Genomic DNA, 20,132 nt, shown 5'->3' with positions numbered 1-20,132 from the left:
GATGGCAGATATGACCAACCAGTCTCCTGGTCATGCATAGTCTTCAGCGACACTGGTTCTTGGAAATCTGCAGGTGTGTCAGGCGCCATCTATACACTGTGGTTCTAGTGAGACATCACTGAGCAATGGCTCTCTGGGTTTCATTCTCTGTGTGTGAAGCAAGCCCTGCCACCCCTTCCTCTTCATGGTTCTGCCCCTGCCTTTGGCAAACAAGGTGCCTCCATTGACTTCTTCTCTCTGCCTTTTAGCAAGAGAATGACAGTGAGATCATCAGGCTCCATGTTTCATACGTCCTCATCACTGCAGTCTCAAAGACAGAGTCATGACAATTAGCATTTGTCGCCGAGGAACCACTCTTTGCCCATTCATCACCTGTAGCTTTCCTCTCAAAGCCCACTGACTCATGTCCTGGCCACCACATCGATGTCCAGTCCTTACATTGCATTCTGCTTTGGCAACACCCCACACCACCCTTGCTCCACACCACATGACCGAGTGGCCACTATATCCTGAGCTCTCAGATACATGAATAGTTCTAAGCTTCACTGCAAGACCTTGCACTCAACTTGGTCTACGAGAGGCATTTGTCAATAATGCAAATGTATCATAATGATGTTCCAGATGTTGAACAGCAGGAAACGCAGTCCACCACTGATGGAGGAAGGGATGGTCACAAGCTTCCACATCAACATAAAATGTGACTTTGGCCTTCTCGCAATATTTTCTGTTCCCGTCATTGAACCCACCCAACCTTAATGGGAGCGGAATATTCCAGACCTTGTGTTTATTTCCTTAAGTACTAGGACCTCCTCGTAAATGGCAGTTAGCAGTTAAAACTCAGCATTTTTCTGACCATAAAATGGACATGCACTGTCTTGCATGTCTTCCACCATTTTCAAGCAGAGTTTCAACAGAAGTCACTTGCCTCCCCGTAACCAAAATACATATTGAACCATTTCTATGCGATTTTGTGTTCTCAGACCCAGCCTCCAAGCAACCACCTCAGTCTTAATTCATTAACTATATAATGAACAGTTACTTTCAAGTTGATCGAAGGTCCTAGTTAGCCAAATTCTATCATGTCAGCCATCTCAGTAGTTCATACTAGGGTAGGTTTACTCAATACTGCATTTGACTCAACACAGGCTTCATTTAAGTCATTGGGAATGGTAAGTGTGTCCATCATGAGGCTGACACCCTCTCCTGTGGGTATAATAGTTTTGAGGATTCTCTTCATCCTTTTTGCAATCACAATTTACTGAACATTTCTCTTTAAATTCATTATTGGCATGGGTCATAGGCAAGAATGTTGCCACTGGGATAACTCTTTAATGTCAAGGTAATCTTCCACATGGTTTAATAACAATCAGCTCTCAGTCCCAAGCTCCTCCCACTGTCTCTGTGCTATCAAACTATCGCATATAAACTCGGACCATTTTTGGCTCTTGAAAATTGGATGGTCAGGTATCAATATGGCTTTTAAGTTCGACTCGAGTAGAAACATACCTGATCAGTCACATAACTTCACCTACAGTTGTCATGTTTTTCCAGTTACTTCCTCAATTACAAATGTTTAAATCCACATTCACAATGTGACTCATTATTGCATTACAGGCACTAGCCACACGATGGCACTGTTTCATCCTTTGCCTACAAAATTCTCTGAAAATTCTTCACTGCTGCATTTGAATTTATAATGTCCAAAAATTATTAGGATATTTTAAAAATAAAAATCCTCATAATAAAATGATTGAATTCATCTACTGTGCATTTTTTTTCCATACCATGATCTCTCCAAACTGGGATTTGATATTTTTGCCTGCAGTATGTTGCGCTGAATTCAGATTGTGCAGCCTGAGAATGTAGTGCCTTCATTTCTCAGGATATATCCGAACCAGTGATAGAATTGTTGAGAGTTTGTTTCAATCTTATAGCAGTTATGTCGAGTGCCAGGTTGAGGCATGATTGCTAATGCCACTTGTGCTCACCAATACTAATGCCCTTGATCCCAAAAAATGAGCCAAGGTTAGGATTGCAGCTGATGCGTAGCTGTGCAGACAGTCCCTTAGGATCAAGGGTGACATACTTCCATTCCTGTTTGACGGATTCTTAGATAGCTGCTTTGTCCAGCGTGGAATCTGCAGACTCTGCCACGCGCAGGGCAAGTGGAGCTTGAAGCTAATAATACTCTGGGCACATGGGTTCAAATCCCACCACAGCAGCTGATGGAATTTAAATTCAATTAATAAATCTGGGATGTAAAGCTTGTCTCAATAATGGTGGGTTGTGAAAGTATCATTGACTGTTATAAAAACCTATCTGGTTCAATAACGTGCTTTAGGGAAGGAAAGCTGCCATTCATAACTGGACTGACCTACATGCAAGTCCAAGGATGTGCGGGTTAGGTTGATTGGCCATGCTAAAATTGCCCCTTCATGTCCTGGGATGCGTAGGTTAGAGGGATTAGCGGGTAAAATATGTAGGGAAATGAGGGTAGGGCCTGGGTGGGATTGTGGTCTGTGCAGACTCGATGGGCCAAATGGCCTCTTTCTGTACTGTAGGGTTTCTATGATTTCTATGAACTCCAGACACATAGCATTATGGTTCACTCTTAACTACCTCTCAACTTAGCAAACCAGTCAGTCCAAGGCAATAAATGCTGGATTAAACAACAATGTACACATCCCCCATGAAGGAATAGATTTTAAAAAACTATTAATCTTTCAGTGCAGTGCTAATAATGTGTTGGTGTATTGTAATAACACTAAGAGGCAACCTAATAAAAGTAGGGTTTATAATACATAGCAAGGTTATCAAGTCAAATCCAATTTTATCATGTTGGTTTTTCTCTCAAATAAAACTAAGCATTTCGAAAAGAAAATTCTCTGAAAACTTGAAATAAGTTTCAAAATCCATGGTTCAGCTTGTCCTTAGAAAACAACGTGTATTATAATAATTTATAATGGCACGACAAAATGAATCATGTTGGAACCTTCTGGAGTTGTAACCACACATTATACACTCACGACTATTTCAAGATGAACTTCAATAGGCTAGTGTATGGATTTCTGTATTGAAGCCTCTTGCCAAACTTCATCCTCCTACATTTCTAGTATCACTTGGACCTTCTTTGTACCACTGCACAAAGGGCAGCGCTGATACAATAGAACAGTAGAAATCAGAAAATGGTAAGTGTTGACACCAGTCAGCAGGATAATGCAAGTAGCAGTAAACATTAAAATGTTAATCAGCAGTAAGTCACTTCCCAAACTGATTAAGAAATAAAGATGACAGGCTGAAAACATTACGAACACTGTTTTGAAAATCTGACTAAAACTGGTTTTCACTACCCTGATTATTTGGGTACAAAGTAGGGAAAATCCAAACACCCTTGTGACACCATGACACTCACCTTAACTGTGCTGCAAGTATGTTGGAGTCATTGGCAGATGCCTGAAACATTTATTAAGGCTGCGGCCTTACCTTTTCGTCCTGCCGGCCGATGTGCAGAATAAGCCGGTAAGATCGCAAGAGAGCCGAGAAATCAGGTTCACACCCAATTTCTCACCTCTCGCGATCTTACCGGCACCGGATATCTGGCACATTCAGCCTCATTCAGTGAGGCTGAATGTGGAAAGGCTTCTAGCATATAATAGTGAGCCGTAGGCTCTACCACTTTCATACAAGTTATTAAATAGGACCATGAACTATTGTACATCCATAATAGTAAATCTGGCTCAAACCAACTCATTATCCTGACCCTAAATTCAAATTGTTGTGCTTTGTAGAAAGCTAGATGATGTAATCTACCTTCAAATGTTTACACTTTGAAGATTATCTTATTATCTACAATGCCCAGCATTGAGGATGATAACCTACCAAGGTAGTTCTGAAACGTATCGAGTCGTAACTGATCTTTTTGGGTTGGGATTGCAGATATAAAGATTGACTTGGCAAATCATAGAATAGAATCATACAGTGCAGAAGGAGGCCATTCAGCCCACTGAGTCCGCACTAACCACAATCCCACCCTATTCCATAACCCTAGCTAGTCCCCCTGGCACTAAGGGACAATTTAGCATGACCAATCCACCTAGCCCACACATCTTTGGACTGTGGGAGGAAACTGGAGCACCCAGAGGAAATCCATGCAGACATGGGATGAATGTGCAAACTCCACCCAGATAGTGACCCAAGCCGGGAATTAAACCTGGGTGCCTGGTGTTGTGTGGCAGCAGTGCTAACCATTGTGCCACCGTATCACCTCCCAAAAAATGAGAAAAAACTAGTTATATCATTACAACTTGTAATAATATAGTGCCTTTAACATAGTAAAATGTCCCAAAGTGCTCAAGTTCAGGCATAACAAAATCTATTATACACACTGATGAACCACATAGTTAATTAGATCTCATCAGTAGCAAAAGTGATTGAAAACTAAAATGGCACAAGCATAAAAAGGCAAAAATAATTAAACAGATACAACCTCTGGTATTAATGAAGTATATATTCAAAAATTAGAAACCAAATTCAGATTGGCATGTGTGTTAGCAAACTAAAAATAACATAAGTTGATTGCTTCTTCAGGATTAAAGCATATTTGTATTAAATCAAAAGCTCGACACATAACATTTAGAATTATTTCATGCAGTGTTTTGGGGCATTTTAGATAAAAATAAAGTGCCAGCATTGTTGAAATCAACATTCCTCCATTTCCCTCTTTCAAGTCCAAAGATGTGTGGATTAGGTTGATTGGCCATGCTAAAATGCCCCTTAGTGTCAGGGGGATTAGCAGGGTAAATACATGGGGTTATGAGGATAGGGCCTGGGTGAGATTGTTGTCGGTGCAGACTCAATGGGCTGAATGGCCACCTTCTGCATGGTAAGGATTCTATGACTGTGTCAGCCATTTTGAAACTGGTTCCATTCACTGATGCAATCGTCACGCTTGGTTACACCAAGACAAACTTCAATCCATGCCAATATGTTATCCTCTAATTTATTTCTTTACAAGTGAGCAAAATTGACCTTAAGTGTTGTTAAAAGCTATGTGTTCCTGACGTGTGGACAACAGTGGCAATATGGTATTTCTGAGTCATGCTTAGGAACTCTGGGAAAGCAACGGTGCATCGCCTTCTTGAAACCAACTGTGTTACAACTGAATGGTCTTCAAAAGGCATTGTGAGTCAACCACATTGTATGGGAATCGTGTACAAGAGCTTGCCCAGGTAGAGTGGTAGATACCCATTCTTGAATGACATTAGTAAGCTATCGTTCTTCTTAAAAAACATGTAGTACCTTTCATGGACATATTCTAATATTAGGATATGAATGAGCAGAATTCCTGTATTCAATTGCACATTTTACCTTTGCTTTTATTTCTGATCATTTGCAGATTGAACTGCTGCGAAATAGATTTGGCGTGCAGGGTATTGTGAAGGCACAATTTTCAAAATACAATGTGCTATTATTGAATGTGATACTGTTACTTATCATGGCTTTGTATTAAACCTTTGATAGTGAAATGAAAATAGAATATTGCTTTAAATTTTATGATATGCAAGTGGTTGAGGATGCAGGATTAAAAAATCCCTTCATCATATTTATGGTCAGGAATTATTTCAGACACAAGAAATGACATTTAAATGAGTGGATGATCTTCAAACATCGAATACAACAAAATACTGTACAAAGACTGATCTGATCAAGACTTGGACAGTGACTCAAGGCCATCAAAGCAACATGGCAGGGTAAAAAAAAGTTTAATTCAGCTTACAATCTGATGTTTAAAAGTATATATTAATGCACAATTAACTTTTCAATGAAACAAACAATTATTTTTACAATGAATGACTTTATCCTCAAACTGCTCATCGGAAAATACACCCATGCATCTAATTTTAGAATTGTGCTTCAATGAGGAGGGGCAGGAAGCAATATCATGTTTCAGCAAAATATGGCAAAGAAACAAGAAGCTGCCCTTTAGATTTAGACACTGTATGGAAAAGCAACAAAAAGAAATCAAGGGTTTATTTTAAAATTTGAGGATAGCCCTTTCCTTTATGTTCACTTCAGGTTTCAATGCTTGGTAAACCACGTTTTCATGAAGCTTCATAGGTATTGTATTCTAATGAAAATTTGAAGAATAGTTAAATCAAGCTTTGTTTAATCAAATATTCTACCTTGCTGTTTAAGAAGCTAACAGTAAGTTACTAAAAAATTAATTTCTCAACAATACACCAATCAGTAATTGACACAAAAGTCTAAATAAAGGTGACAGTAACTCACTCATGGATCAATCACATTGCGCCACCAGTGATACAAATACTTTTAAACAAATACATTTAAACAAATATATATAAACAATCAGAATAATTGGATTTAAAAAAAATAAATTAAGCATTCAAATCTAAATCACAATTTATGGTGGCCATTTTTATAAAGCAGCGCTGCTCTGGCATCAAAAAAGAAAAATTATAAAGTGCAATTGCCCAAAAGGATATAAAATCTGGAAAGAAAACTCTACTCTTAATGAACTAAATTAGTGAGACAAAAGAAAAACACTCAAGATGCAAGAAATCTGAAATAAAAGAAGAAATTACTGGAAATACTCAGCAGGTCTGGCAACATCGGTGGAGATCAGGTTAATGTTTCAGGTCGATGGCAAATATTACCTCTGCTTTTCTCTTCATAGATCTTGCCAGACTTGCTGAAGATTTCCAGCATTTTCTTTTACAATATTGAGAGCTGCAATAAAACAGAGAAAGTAGATGCTTCAGTTCATTTTTCTGAGATGGGATCAATTGAAATACGTTTGATAAGGTGCCCCATAAAAGGCTGCTGAAGAAGATTAGGGCACACGGAGTTGGGGGTAGTGTGTTAAAGTGGATTGGGGACTGGCTATCCGACAGGAAGCAAAGAGTCGGAATAAATGGGTGTTTTTCCGGTTGGAGGAAGGTAACTAGTGGCGTGCCGCAGGGATCGGTACTCGGGCCGCAACTGTTTACCATTTATATAGATGATCTGGAGGAGGGGACGGAGTGTAGGGTAACGAAGTTTGCAGACGACACAAAGATAAGTGGAAAAGTGAATCGTGTGGAGGACGGAGAAGATCTGCAGAGAGATTTGGACAGGCTGAGTGAGTGGGCGAGGATATGGCAAATGGAGTATAACATTGAGAAATGCGAGGTTATACACTTTGGAGGAAATAATAACAAATGGGATTACTATCTCAATGGAAACAAATTAAAACATGCTACCGTGCAAAGGGACCTGGGGGTCCTTGTGCATGCGACGCAAAAGCCCAGTCTGCAGGTACAACAGGTGATCAAGAAGGCAAATGGGATGTTGGCCTATATTGCGAGGGGGATAGAATATAAAAGCAGGGATGTCTTGATGCACCTGTACAGGGCATTGGTGAGGCCGCAGCTGGAATACTGTGTGCAGTATTGGTCCCCTTATATGAGGAAGGATATACTGGCATTGGAGGGAGTGCAGAGAAGGTTCACCAGGTTGATACCGGAGATGAGGGGTTTGGATTATGAGGAGAGGCTGAGGAGATTGGGTTTGTACTCGTTGGAGTTTAGAAGGATGAGGGGGGATCTTATGGAGACTTATAAGATAATGCGGGGGCTGGATAGGGTGGAGGCGGAGAGATTCTTTCCACTTAGTAAGGAAGTTAAAACTAGAGGACACAGCCTCAAAATAAAGGGGGGTCGGTTTAAGACAGAGTTGAGGAGGAACTTCTTCTCCCAGAGGGTGGTGAATCTCTGGAATTCTCTGCCCACTGAGGTGGTGGAGGCTACCTCGCTGAATATGTTTAAAGCGCGGATGGATGGATTCCTGATCAGTAAGGGAATTAAGGGTTATGGGGATCAGGCGGGTAAGTGATACTGATCCACGTCAGATCAGCCATGATCTTATTGAATGGCGGGGCAGGCTTGAGGGGCTAGATGGCCTACTCCTGCTCCTATTTCTTATGTTCTTATGTTCTTATGACACCGCCAGAGGTTAAAATCTATTGCTGATCAGAATTTTGACCTGTGGGGGGAGGGGGGAGGGGGGGGGGAAATATAGAGAGAATTAGAAAAGATCTTAAATCAGTCAGACATAATACGCAAAGAAGATGGTGAGGCAATAACCGCATTGGCACAAGTGTGGTTAGTGACGGCCGGTAATACAGAAGGAAACAGACCCTAAACATTTCTTGCTCCTCTCTTCACAGATGCTGTCAGAACGTGGAGTACTTCCAACATTCTGCTTTTATTTAAAAAACTTTGCATGGCTAGCTTTTAATTATAATGAAATTAAACAGGAGAACATTTAGCATTTTAATTTCAGTTTTGTGCCTTCAGAGGCTGGTTCAACAAAAATAACATGAAACATGGCACGTCGTAACAAAATAAAATATCACAAGGTTCTACAATGGAGCTTTTATGAAGCAAAAGCGGCCACTAAATCACAATGTGAAATTAGGGGATACAGTCAAAAGTTTGGCCAAAGAAGTAGGTTTAGAGGTTTGAAAGGAGGAAAGAGAGATACAGAGTAGCTTTCAAAATTGGAGCAATATTTGAAAAGAAATTGAGAAATGGGCAAGAGCAGGGGTGCTAAACCACCTGGACTGCTCTCTGAATGAGCTGAGAATGAATGGGTGGAATGGTCTCCTTCTGTGCTGGACTATCATTTTAATGAATCTATCCAGAGGTATGTCGCATTAGTAATTTGTTTTATTTTAAGTGAATAAATTCATCCCCATGTTAATGAAATATATTGCATTTTTATTATGGGTCTTCATGCTGCATCATAGCTTTCAATTTAAAAAAAAGACATTTTAAACAAGGTGCCAAATGTCACACTTATGAACAATAGATTGCATGTGTTTCAGTTGTAGGGAAAATCTAAATGATATTAAATAACCCATTGAAGGCAACATCTGAAAAACAGCTTTGGAAAAGCTATTTTATTAATTAAACATCCATATAAATAGTTCATCTAGGGAGGATTCCTTGCTTTTTCTTTGGTATGCTCAGTGAGTCAGTCCTATTCATAATTTGTCCTGTAATATCTCATACTTCTCTGTAAATTCTAACTCCTTAGCTTCAGCTTTCAGCACCATTATCTCCCCGCTGCCTCCCAGTCCTGTCCATCCCCAGGTGAAAATTGACCACTATGTCTGTGGGTTTTCAACTGTTGGTGCATAATTGGCTTGGTCATAAACCCTGCAATAGGTAAGTACAATGTGTAATGTGGTGCTATGCCACACAGACTAGAAAGAAGTATGAACATATGAAGGCCGGTAATACAGAAGGAAACAGACCCTAAACATTTCCTGCTCCTGTCTTCACAGATGCTGTCAGAACGTGGAGTACTTCCAACATTCTGCTTTTATTTAAACAACTTTTCATGAACGTGGCACAGTGGTTAGCACTGCTGCCTCACAGCGCCAGGGATCCAGGCTCGATTCCTGGCTTGGGTGACTGTCCGTGTGGAGTTTGCATGTTCTCCCCGTGCCTGTATGGGTTTCCTCCAGGTGCTCCAGTTTCCCCTCACAGTCCAAAGACGTGCAGGTTAAGTGGATTGGCCATGTTAAATTGCCCCTTCGTGTCAGAGGGACTAGCTAGGGTAAATGCATGGGGTTATGGGGATAGGGCCTGGGTGGGATTGTGGTCGGTGCAGACACAATGGGCCGAATGGCCTCCTTCTGCACTGTAGGGATTCTATGATAACTAGGAGCAGTAGGCCACTCAGCCCCTTCAGCCTGCTCCGCCACTCAAGATAATGGCTAACTTCAATCCCAAATTCCTGTCTATCCCCGAGAACCTTTCACCCCCCTTATTGATCGAGAATCTGTCTGGCTCTGCCCCTTAAAAATATTCAAAAGCGCTGCTTCCTCTCTTTTTTTCTGCAAGTTCTTTCTTTAGTTATTTACAGTTGCATGTGCATAAACATAGTTTACATCAGAATCTCGGTTACAACGAGGAGGTAATAATGTAGCATCCTGATGGAGTTCAGCACCTCAGTTACCTCCTGAACAATGAAACTGCACCATTAACAGCAACATCAATGTGCTGCCCACTGGCTGGGCTGCTTCTCATTTGCTGCTATGCCCCCTGCAGCATATTCTAAGTAAAACTGCAGAAAAATTTAGATAATGATGGGATCTATTCTGAGTATGTCACCAATCTCCTTGCTGCAACATCTGGGCCATTGATTCCTTTACAGTCAATTACGAACTTGTAAAGCCAGTAAATCGAAATTAAAGACCAACATCACCACTGTATCTGGATTGAAGCAGTAAAGGAACAGAGTTGCAGAGACTCATGACCCTCTGAGAAAAAAAAAATTCTTCTCATCTCTGTTAAATGAGTGACCCCTTGTATTTAAACAGAGACCTCCAGTTCTACATTCTCCAACAAGAAGAAACATCTTCTTTAAATCCACCCTGTCAAGGCCCCTCAGGATCTTAAATGTTTCAATTAACTCACCTCTTACTCTTCTAAACTCGTGCAAATCTAACCCCTCCAACCTTTTCTCACAAGACAACTCACCCATTCCTGGTATTAGTCTAATAAACCTCCTCCAACTGCTTATAATGCATTTACATCTTTCCTCAAATAAGGAGACCAATACTATACACAATACTTAGAAAAATAAATACCCCAGATGTGGTCTCATCAATGCCCGGTACTACTGAAGCAAAACCTCACTACTTTTGTAATCAATTCACCTCACAATAAATGACAACATTCTATTAGCTTTCCTAACTACTTATATCTACACACTAGCCTTTTGTGATTCAGGTGCTAGGACATCCAGATTAATCTCAGACCTCTGCAATATCTTACCATTTAGTTAACAAGTTTATTTTTTATTCTTCCTGCCAAAGTGGACAATATCACATTTGCCCACATTATACCACACTTGCCACTCACTTAACCTACTGCCCCTTGTAGCCATCTTATAACCTCTTCATAATTTTACTTATTATTTATCTTGGTGTCATCAGCAAATTTAGCAGCCATACCTTCAGTCCATTCATCCAAGTCATTTATATCAATTGTAAAAAGTTGAGGCCCCAGCACTGATCCCTGTGGCACACCACTCGTCACATCCTGCCAACCAGAAAAAGACCCATTTATGCCAACTGTTTCCTGTTAGCTAGCCAAACTTCAATCCATGCCAATATGTTATTCCCTACACCATGAGCTTTTATTTTCTGCAGTAACTTTTGATGTGGCGGCCTATCAAATGCCTGGTTCCCCTTTATCCACAACACAAGTGATTCCTTCTAGAATTCCAATAAATTGGTTAAACATGAGTTCCCTTTCACTAAATCATGACGACTCTGATTGTCTTGATTTTTTTCTAAATGCTCTGCTATTACCTCTTTAATAATGGTTTCTAACTTTTTCCCTATGACAAATGTTGAGCTAACAGTCTGTAGTTTGCTGCTTTCTGTCTCACTCCCTTTTTGAATAAACGAGTTACAACTGCTACCTTCCAATCTAACGGAACCTCCCTCAATCTAAGGAATTTTGGGAAGTTAGCACCAATGCATCAACCCTCATTAGCCACTTCTTTCAAGACCTTAGGGTGAAGTCCATCTGGACCAGGGGATCTGTCAGCTCGTAGACCTAATAATCTGCTCAATACAACTTCCCTGGTGATTGTAATTTCCTGAGTTCCTCCCTCCCTTCCAGTTTGATGTACAGCTATTTCTGGAATGTTCCTGGTGCCCTATATAGTGAAGACAGATGCAAAATGCCAGTGTAGACCATAGCCCTAATTTCCATTACCAATGCCTTAAAAACACTTTCTTTAGGACAAATGCTCACTTTGTTACCTTTTCTTTATTAAATATCTATGGAAACTATGTATATCTTTACATTATGGGTTAGCCTTCTCTTATACCTTAGTTTTCCCCTCCTTGTCAACCTTATTGTTCGTCATTCGTTAATGTTCTTTATATTTTTTTAAATCATCTGACCTGCCACTCATCTTTATTGTAAATATGCACTTTTTATTTAAGTTTAATGCGGTCTTTTATTTCCCTTTATCTGTGTATTCTGAAATATGCCTTTAAATGTCTACCACTGAACACCTGTTGATCTATCCCTGGAGCACATTTGCCAGTTCACTTTGGCTAACTCTGCTTTCATGCCCTCCTAATTACCTTTATTGAAGTTTAAAATACTAGCCTCAAATGCATTCTTCATTCTCTCAAACTGAATATAAAAGTCAATCATATTATGGTCGCTGTTACCTAAAGGTGCCTTCCCGACGAGATTATCAATTAATCCTAGTTAATTGCATAATACCAGGTCTAGTGTAGCCTGCCCTCTGGTTGGCTCCAGAATGTGTTCTAAGAAACTATCCTGAAAACACTCTATGAACTCTTCATCTATGCTAACTTTGTCCATTAGATTTTTCCAATCTATATATGTAAATTAAAATACCCCATAATTATTGCAGTAGCTTTCTGACAACCTCCCATTATCTCTTCTTTTATAATCTGTCCTACCGTTTAGTTACAATTAGAGGGCCTATAAACCACTCCCACAGTGACTTTCCACCTACATCTTAACCCAAACTGATTCAATATTGTGGTTTTGAGAACTGAAGTCATCCCTCTCGAATGTGCTAATGCCAACGCTAATTAACAGAGTTACCCCTCCATCTGTTCTTAACTTCCTGTTCTTCCTAAATGTCATACATCCTTCAATATTCAGGTTCCAATTTATGTCATTCTGTGGTCATGTCTCTGTAATGAATATCAGATTTTACTTAATAATTTCTATTTGCATTTACAACTTAGCTTTAGATAGTGTCTTCCCTGATCTCGGCAGATGACAGAGAGCATCACTGCCAAGGAAGTATTTTTTGAAGTATGGTCAGAATATTAATGTAGGAAACTGAAGTCCACTGGAACATCCCACAAGCAACAATGACATATTGCCAGGTAGTATGTTTTAGTAATGTTAGCCAAGGAATAAACAATGGCCAAGGTAAATGCTTAACACTGTACTAGAACAAATTGAAGCAACTCGAACACTACAATCCATACTAACAGACTTGCCTTTTATAATTGTAAGTTTGACTTCATTAAAGATCATGCTGGTTGATCTTGGTACACATTCAAATTGGCCTCTTCTTGGTTTTCATTGGGTTGAGGGTTGATGTGAACCTTCTTACAGATGTTACGCTGCCTGGAAAAGCAAAGGCTGATATTCATAAATGAAAATCCAGTATATAACAGCGCATACTGTTAATCAAATTTGTAAAATGTTAATACAGCACAAAGATGATGTCACTTCATCCAAGAATTAAGTTAATTGATTGTATTTCTTCTAAGACAGCTTTGATTGCAAGAGACATTAAATGTGAAGAAAAGGGATGGGGTAAAGGAAAACGGAAGATGATCCACAGACTAATGGATAGTTTTTTCTGACTCCTTTGGAGGAGTGACAAATATTGCCAATGTGCTCAAGTCATATTCAAGGTGGGACAATTATCACTTTAGCCTTTGAGATTCAGATTTCATCAAAACGGAGCCAGGGATGAATCAATTACAACATCACAAGTGGAACATTTGAGCAAAATTAGCCATAAGCATAATTTAGGTGGAAGAGCATATAATAATAATAATTGGTGTAGAAGTGCACAGTGACAAACCTTTCAAAGACTTGAGATAATAAATCTCCAAACTTTCAAATATCAGAATGACAACACGTGCTAGACTCCCAGTTACAGATTGGCATTTATGAATGACAAACCCCAAGGCACTAAGAAAAAAAATCAAGGCAACCAGGCAGTCAACATGGTTCTGTGAAAAGGAAGTTATGTTTAACCAATTTATTGGAGTTCTTTGAAGGAGTCACGTGTTGTAGATAAAGGGAAGCCAGTGGATGTACTGTACTTAAATTACCAGAAGGCATTTGATGGTGCCACATCAAAGGTTATTTTGTGGAAAAACTCATGGTGTAGGGGGTAACATATAGGCATGAATAGAAGATTGGCCAGCTAACAGGAAACAGGATGCAAGCTGAATTGTGCTGAGCCACAGGCATCGGTGCCAAGGCCTCAACATTTTACAATTTATGTAAATAACTTAGATGCAGCGACCAGAATGGTTGCTGAATTTGCTGATGACAGGAAGATAGGTACGAAAGGGAGTTGTGAAGTGAACATAAAGAAGCTACAAAAGGACAAAGACAGGTTAAGGGAGTGGGCAAAGGTCTGGAAAATGGAGAAAATATAAGGAAATGTGAAACTGTCCATTTTGGCAGGAAGAATAAAAAGCATATTATCCAAATATAGAGCAATTGCAGGGCTTTGAGACGGAGGAGGATCTGGGTGTCTTAGTGCATGAATCACGAAACATTTATAGCGAGGGGAACAGAATGCAATAAGGAGGTTATGCTTCAGTTTACAGAACACCGGTGAGATCACAACCAGAATACTGTGCACAGAATTTCTTTTTTTCTTCTTCATTAATGGGGTGTGGGCATCGCTGGCTAGGCCAGCATTGATTTCCCATCCGTAACTGCCCTTGGTGCTGGTGAGCTGCCTTCTTCAGTCACTGGTGTCCCTGTGGTGTAGGTACACCCACTGAGCTGTTAGGGAGGAAGTTCCAGGAATTTGACCTAGCAGTGAAGGAACAGCAGCATATTTCCAAGTCAGGACGGTGAGTGGCCTGGAGAGGAACTTCCAGGTGATGGTATTTCCATGTTCATGCCACCCTTATCCATCAAGACGATAGCAATTGTGGATTTGAAAGATGCTGTCTTAGGAGGCATGGTGTGCGCCTGCAATGCATCTTGTCGATAGTGCACACTGCAGCCACTGCATTGGTAGTGGCGTGAGTGAATGTTTGTGGATGGGGAGCCAATCAAGTGTCCTGGACGGTGTCAAGCTTCTTGAGTGTTGCTGGAGCTGCACTTATCCTGATTTGTGCTTGTAGGTGGTGTACAGGATTTGGAGAGTCAAATGAGTTACTCGCCGCAGGATTCCTAGCCTCTGACCTGCTCTTGTTGCCACAGTACTTATTAAGCAAATCCAGACCAATTTATTGTTAATGGCAATCCCCAGGAAGTTGTTAATGGGGATTCAGCAATGGTAATACTAATGAATGTCAAGGGGCAACGGTTAGATTCCCTCTTGTTGGAGATGGTCATTGTCTGACACTTGTGTGGTGCAAATGTTAGTTGTCACTTGCCAGCCCACCAGACCTTGCTGCATTTGGACACGGACTGCTTCATTATCGGAGGAGTCACAAATAGTTCTGAACATGTGCAATCATTAGTGAACATCCCCACTCTGACCTTAAAGATGGATGGAAGGTCATTGATGAAGCAGCTGAAGGTGGTTGGGTCTAGGATGCTATCCTGAGGGATCTCTCTGTGATATCCTAGAACTGAAATTACTGACCTCCAACAATCACATCCATCTTTATCACATTACAGGAAGGATGTGGGGACTCTGGAGAAGGTGCACAAGAGGTTTACTAGGATGCTGCCTGGATTAGAGGGTATGAACTAAAAGGAGAGGCTGGATAAACTGGGGTTATTTTCTCTGGAGCGGGGAGGCTGAGGGGAGACCTGATAGAAGTCTATAAAATTATGAGAGGCATAGATAGGGTTGACAGTCAGAATCTTTTTCCCAAAGTTGAAATGTTTAATACTGGGGGGCATGCACTTAAGGTGAGAGGGGGGGAAAGTTCAAAGAAGATGAGAGGGGCAAGTTTTTTTTAAAAAAACTCAGAGTGGTAGATGCCAGGAACGCACTGCCAGAGGTGGTGGTGCAGTCAGATATGATAGGGGCATTTAGATAAACAAATGAATATGCAAGGAATAGAGGGATATGGATCAAGAGCCGGCAGAAGGGATTAGTTTAACTTGGCATCATGTTCGACACAACATCGTTGGCCGAAGGGCCTGTTCCTGTGTTGTACTGTTCAATGTTCCATCTTCCTTTGTGTAAGGTATGGCCCCAACCAGCAGAGTGCTTTCCCCTTGATTCCCACTAACTCCAGTTTTGTTAGGGTGCCTTGATGCCACACTCCAGTAAAATGCTGCCTTGATTTCAAGGGCAACCATTCTCAGCTCACCCCTTGACTTCAGCTCTTCTGTCCATGTTTCAACAAATGATAGAAAGGATTCAGGAGCTGGGTGACCCTGGCGGAACCCAACAGTATGAGCCTTATGTTATGCACTAATGTGCTAGGTTCCACCATCATTGAGAATGAGATATTTGTGGAGCTTCCTCCTCCAGTGAGCTATTTAATTGTCTGCCACCATTCATGATCATCTGCCACAGAGCTATATAGCTATATCCTTTAGGACTCGGACAGCCTGGTGTGTACTGATGCCACCAAGTCACCCTGGGTGATGGACACTGAAGTTCCCCACCCAGAATATATTCTGTATGTTTGCCATTCTCAATGCTTCCTCCATTGTTGTGTTCAACATGAAGGAGTACAGATTTATCAGCTGAGGGAGGGTGGAATGTGGTCACTCGCAGGAGTTTCCTTGCCCATGTTTGACCTGATGTCTCTGGGGTCCAGAGTCAATATTGAGGACTCCCAGGGCAAGACTCTTCTGACTTTATACCATGGTGCCACCGCAACCTCTGCTGGGTCTGTCCTAGGACATACTCAGGGATGATGATGATGGTATCTGGGACATAATCTGTATGATTCCGTGAGCATGACTATGTCAGGCTTTAGCTTAACTACTCTGTGGGACACCTCTCTCAATTTTGGCACAAGCCCTTGGATGTTGAGATACGGAGTTTGCTGTTGTAGCTTCCAGTGCCTAGGTCGATGCTGGGTGGTCCATCCGGTTTCATTACTTATCCAATTTGCCGTAACGGTGTGATGAAACTGCATTACTTGCCAGGACATTTAAGAATCAACGAATTCGCTGTGGGTCCAGAGTCACATTAGACCAGACCAGGTAAGGATGGCAGATTTCCTTTTCTAAAACACATTAGTGAACTGGATGGGTTTTTATGACAATTGACTCAAGTTTCATAGTCACCAGACTTTTAATTCCAGATTTTTACTGAATTCAAATTCCACCTTTGGCCATTCTGGGATTCAAACTAGATGTGTAGGTTAGGGGGATTAGCAGGGTAAATACGTGTGGTTACAGGGATGGGGCATAGGTAAGATGCTCTGTCGGAGAGCCGGTGCAGACCAAATGGGCTGAATGGCCTCCTTCTGCACTGTAGGGATTCTATGAAAAAAAGCAAACTATTGGAAAATAGTTTGCAGGCCGGGCTAAGAAAATAAAATACACAAACATGGCTTTCCAGAAGATGCAAAGTAGACATGAACAAAGAAGTATCTTACCTCTTCTTATTATATAAAGACAATCCAGCAGCAGCACCAATACCAACACAAATGCCAATAATACAACTGATGACAATACCTGTGGTTCCTTAAAGAATACACAAAGTTAGCCAGTGGTTGAAACAAATATGTAGCATGCAGGTGTTTGCATTGCAACTTTTACATTGACTGATAAGTGTTTTCTCAACTTTATTTGAAAGATAATGGCTTATTACAAATAAATGTAAATCTATGAAAATGGTGCATGTAACAAACTTTAAGTTACTGAACAGTGACATTAGAAGTGATTGTATAATCTGGTGCCCTGAGTACACTATAAAGCTTGCAGAATTAGGAAATATAGGCTCTCAGTATCATCACTATAGAGTGCTTAAGGGGCAGTTGGTATAAATAAGGTAAACATCTGAGCAGTTTTACTGCAGCCAATCTGCTTCTAATAGCAGAACTTACTTTCTCCAGAAAGAGCAAAATTTGGAAATCAGAGTTGAAATTGTTCCCTTCCAGTATAAAAGACAAAAATGTAACAAATGTAAAATAAACCTTGTAACATTCTGAAAATGAGACGTGTGGAACAAAGGACAAAATGGAGGAAATGTCCTCCTAATATTGGAGCATCTCATCTTTTGGGGGCAGAGAGGGGGAATTTAACCTTACTGAATTAATACAGCAGTTGGGACGTCTTGTTGAAGTTGTGTAAGACATTGGTAAGGCCACACTTGGAATACTGTGTACAGTTCTGGTCACCCTATTATAGAAAGGACATTATTAAACTAGAAAGAGTGCAGAAGAGATTTACTAGGATGCAACTGGGACTTGACAGTTTGAGTTATAAGGAGAGGCTGGATAGACTGAGACTTTTTTCCCTGGAGTGTAGAAGACTGAGGGGTGATGTTATAGAGGTCTATAAAATAATGAAGGGCATAGATCAGCTGGATAGTCAAAATCTTTTCCCAAAGATAGGGGAGTTTAAAACTAGAGGGCATAGGTTTGAGGTGCGAGGGGAAAGTTACAAAAGGGTCCAGAGGGGCAATTTTTTCCACACAGAGGGTGGGGAGTGTCTGGAACAAGCTGCCAGAGGTAGTAGTAGAGGCGGGTGCAATCTTGTACCCGCCTCTACTAAGTCCCAGTCTATCCAGCCTCTCCTTATAACTCAAACCATCAAGTCCCGGTAGCATCCTAGTAAATCTTTTCTGCACACTTTCTAGTTTAATAATATCCTTTCTATAATAGGGTGACCAGAACTGCACACAGTATTCCAAGTGTGGCCTTACCGATGTCTTGTACAACTTCAACAAGACGTCCCAACTCCTGTATTCAATGTTCTGACAGATGAAACCAAGCATGCCGAATGCCTTCTTCACCATTCTGTCCACCTGTGACTCCACTTTCAAGGAGCTATGAACATGTACTCTTAGATCCCTTTGTTCTGTAACTCTCCCCAATGCCCTACCATTAACTGAGTAAGTCCTGCCCTGGTTCAATCTACCAAAATGCATCACCTCGCATTTGTCCAAATTAAACTCCATCTGCCATTCGTCAGCCCACTGGCCCAATTGATCAAGATCCCGTTGCAATTGGAGATAACTTTCTTCACTGTCCACTATGCCACCAATCTTAGTCTCATCTGCAAACTTACTAACCATGCCTCTTATATTCTCATCCAAATCATTAATATAAATGACAAAATAACACTGGACCCAGCACTGATCCCTGAGGCACACCGTTGGTCACAGGCCTCCAGTTTGAAAAACAACTCTCCACAACCACCCTCTGGCTTCTGTCAAGAAGCCAATTTTGTATCCATTTAGATATCTAACCTTATGCAACAACCTACCATGCGGTATCTTGTCAAAGGCCTTGCTAAAGTCCATGTAGACAACATCAATTGCACTGCCCTGATCTACCTTCTTGGTTACCCCTTCAAAAAACTCAGTCAAATTTGAGAGACATGATTTTCCACTCACAAAGCCATGCTGATTGTCCCTAATCAGTACTTGCGTCTCTAAATGCCTGTAGATCCTGTCTCTCAAAATACCTTCCAACAATTTACCCACCACAGATATGAGACTCACTGGCCTTAATCCAGATTGACAAAATACACGTGACCTGAAGATTTATGATTATGCTGATTTCATGGAACACCAGTTAAAATATACAATTTAATATACAATTGTGATCCATTACACATCAATGAATGCTTAAAAAAGTACAATGCTGTAGTTATAAAGGAAAATAGATATTATCCAATTCTCCTTACCCAGGTCACCTTCATCTGCTGCTGTAGAATTAAATAAAACAAAGATTAAATCGACCGTATGCAAATGCTTTGCTATTTAATGCACACAATGTTGGTATAGCAAGCCTCCTATTATCATGGAGATGAGCTTTATGCTTCCTCTATCAGATAGAGTGGTGAAGTGAGGTAACATTTAACAATGCTGAAGCTAAACTAGAGATTTAAGTAAGAAGTGTAGAACAGACTTAACTACATTATTTGAAATGTATAAAAAAGAACTTCAGTTGAAGTTGAAAAAGTACAAAATATTTCATTTACCATTGGCTGGAAGGGGTTCCTGCTTTTTCTCTCCAATTTTACGAACCTGAGGTATTTTTGCTGCTCGGGGCAAAAACATAATTACAAGAATGAGAGAACAGAAATGATATCTACATTCTAATGCTGTAACTATCAATCTTAAGCACACCATTATATAATAAAATTTAGAATCTTACTTCCTGTAAGAGTTTGGAAGTTTGCAATTTGTCTTCAAGGTTTTAAAATGTA

The 20,132-nt window shown here is 40.5% G+C and overlaps 1 protein-coding gene across 3 annotated transcripts in view; it reads right to left on the bottom strand.

Moving 5' to 3' along the window:
• Nucleotides 1–4,490: 4,490 nt before the first annotated feature.
• The window catches only part of LOC144511859 (C4b-binding protein-like), a 54,480-nt gene continuing 38,838 nt past the window's right edge, over nt 4,491–20,132 (bottom strand). Inside the window, exons 11-15 of one of the 3 annotated variants that reach the window (XM_078242254.1) lie at nt 19,905–19,964; nt 19,608–19,628; nt 17,351–17,438; nt 13,076–13,205; nt 4,491–6,127 (exon numbers count right to left, since the gene is read on the bottom strand). In XM_078242254.1, coding sequence (XP_078098380.1) covers nt 13,109–13,205; nt 17,351–17,438; nt 19,608–19,628; nt 19,905–19,964 — 266 coding nt within the window. In that variant the 3' untranslated portion in view covers nt 4,491–6,127; nt 13,076–13,108. Of the gene's footprint in view, nt 6,128–13,075; nt 13,221–17,350; nt 17,439–19,607; nt 19,629–19,904; nt 19,965–20,132 lie in introns of all 3 variants that reach the window. The other 2 variants (XM_078242253.1, XM_078242252.1) reach the window with 2 other exon arrangements.

The sequence above is a fragment of the Mustelus asterias genome, chromosome 25 (assembly GCF_964213995.1).
Source record: "Mustelus asterias chromosome 25, sMusAst1.hap1.1, whole genome shotgun sequence".
Taxonomy (NCBI): domain Eukaryota; kingdom Metazoa; phylum Chordata; class Chondrichthyes; order Carcharhiniformes; family Triakidae; genus Mustelus; species Mustelus asterias.
This window is presented reverse-complemented; position numbering and strand designations above follow the sequence as displayed.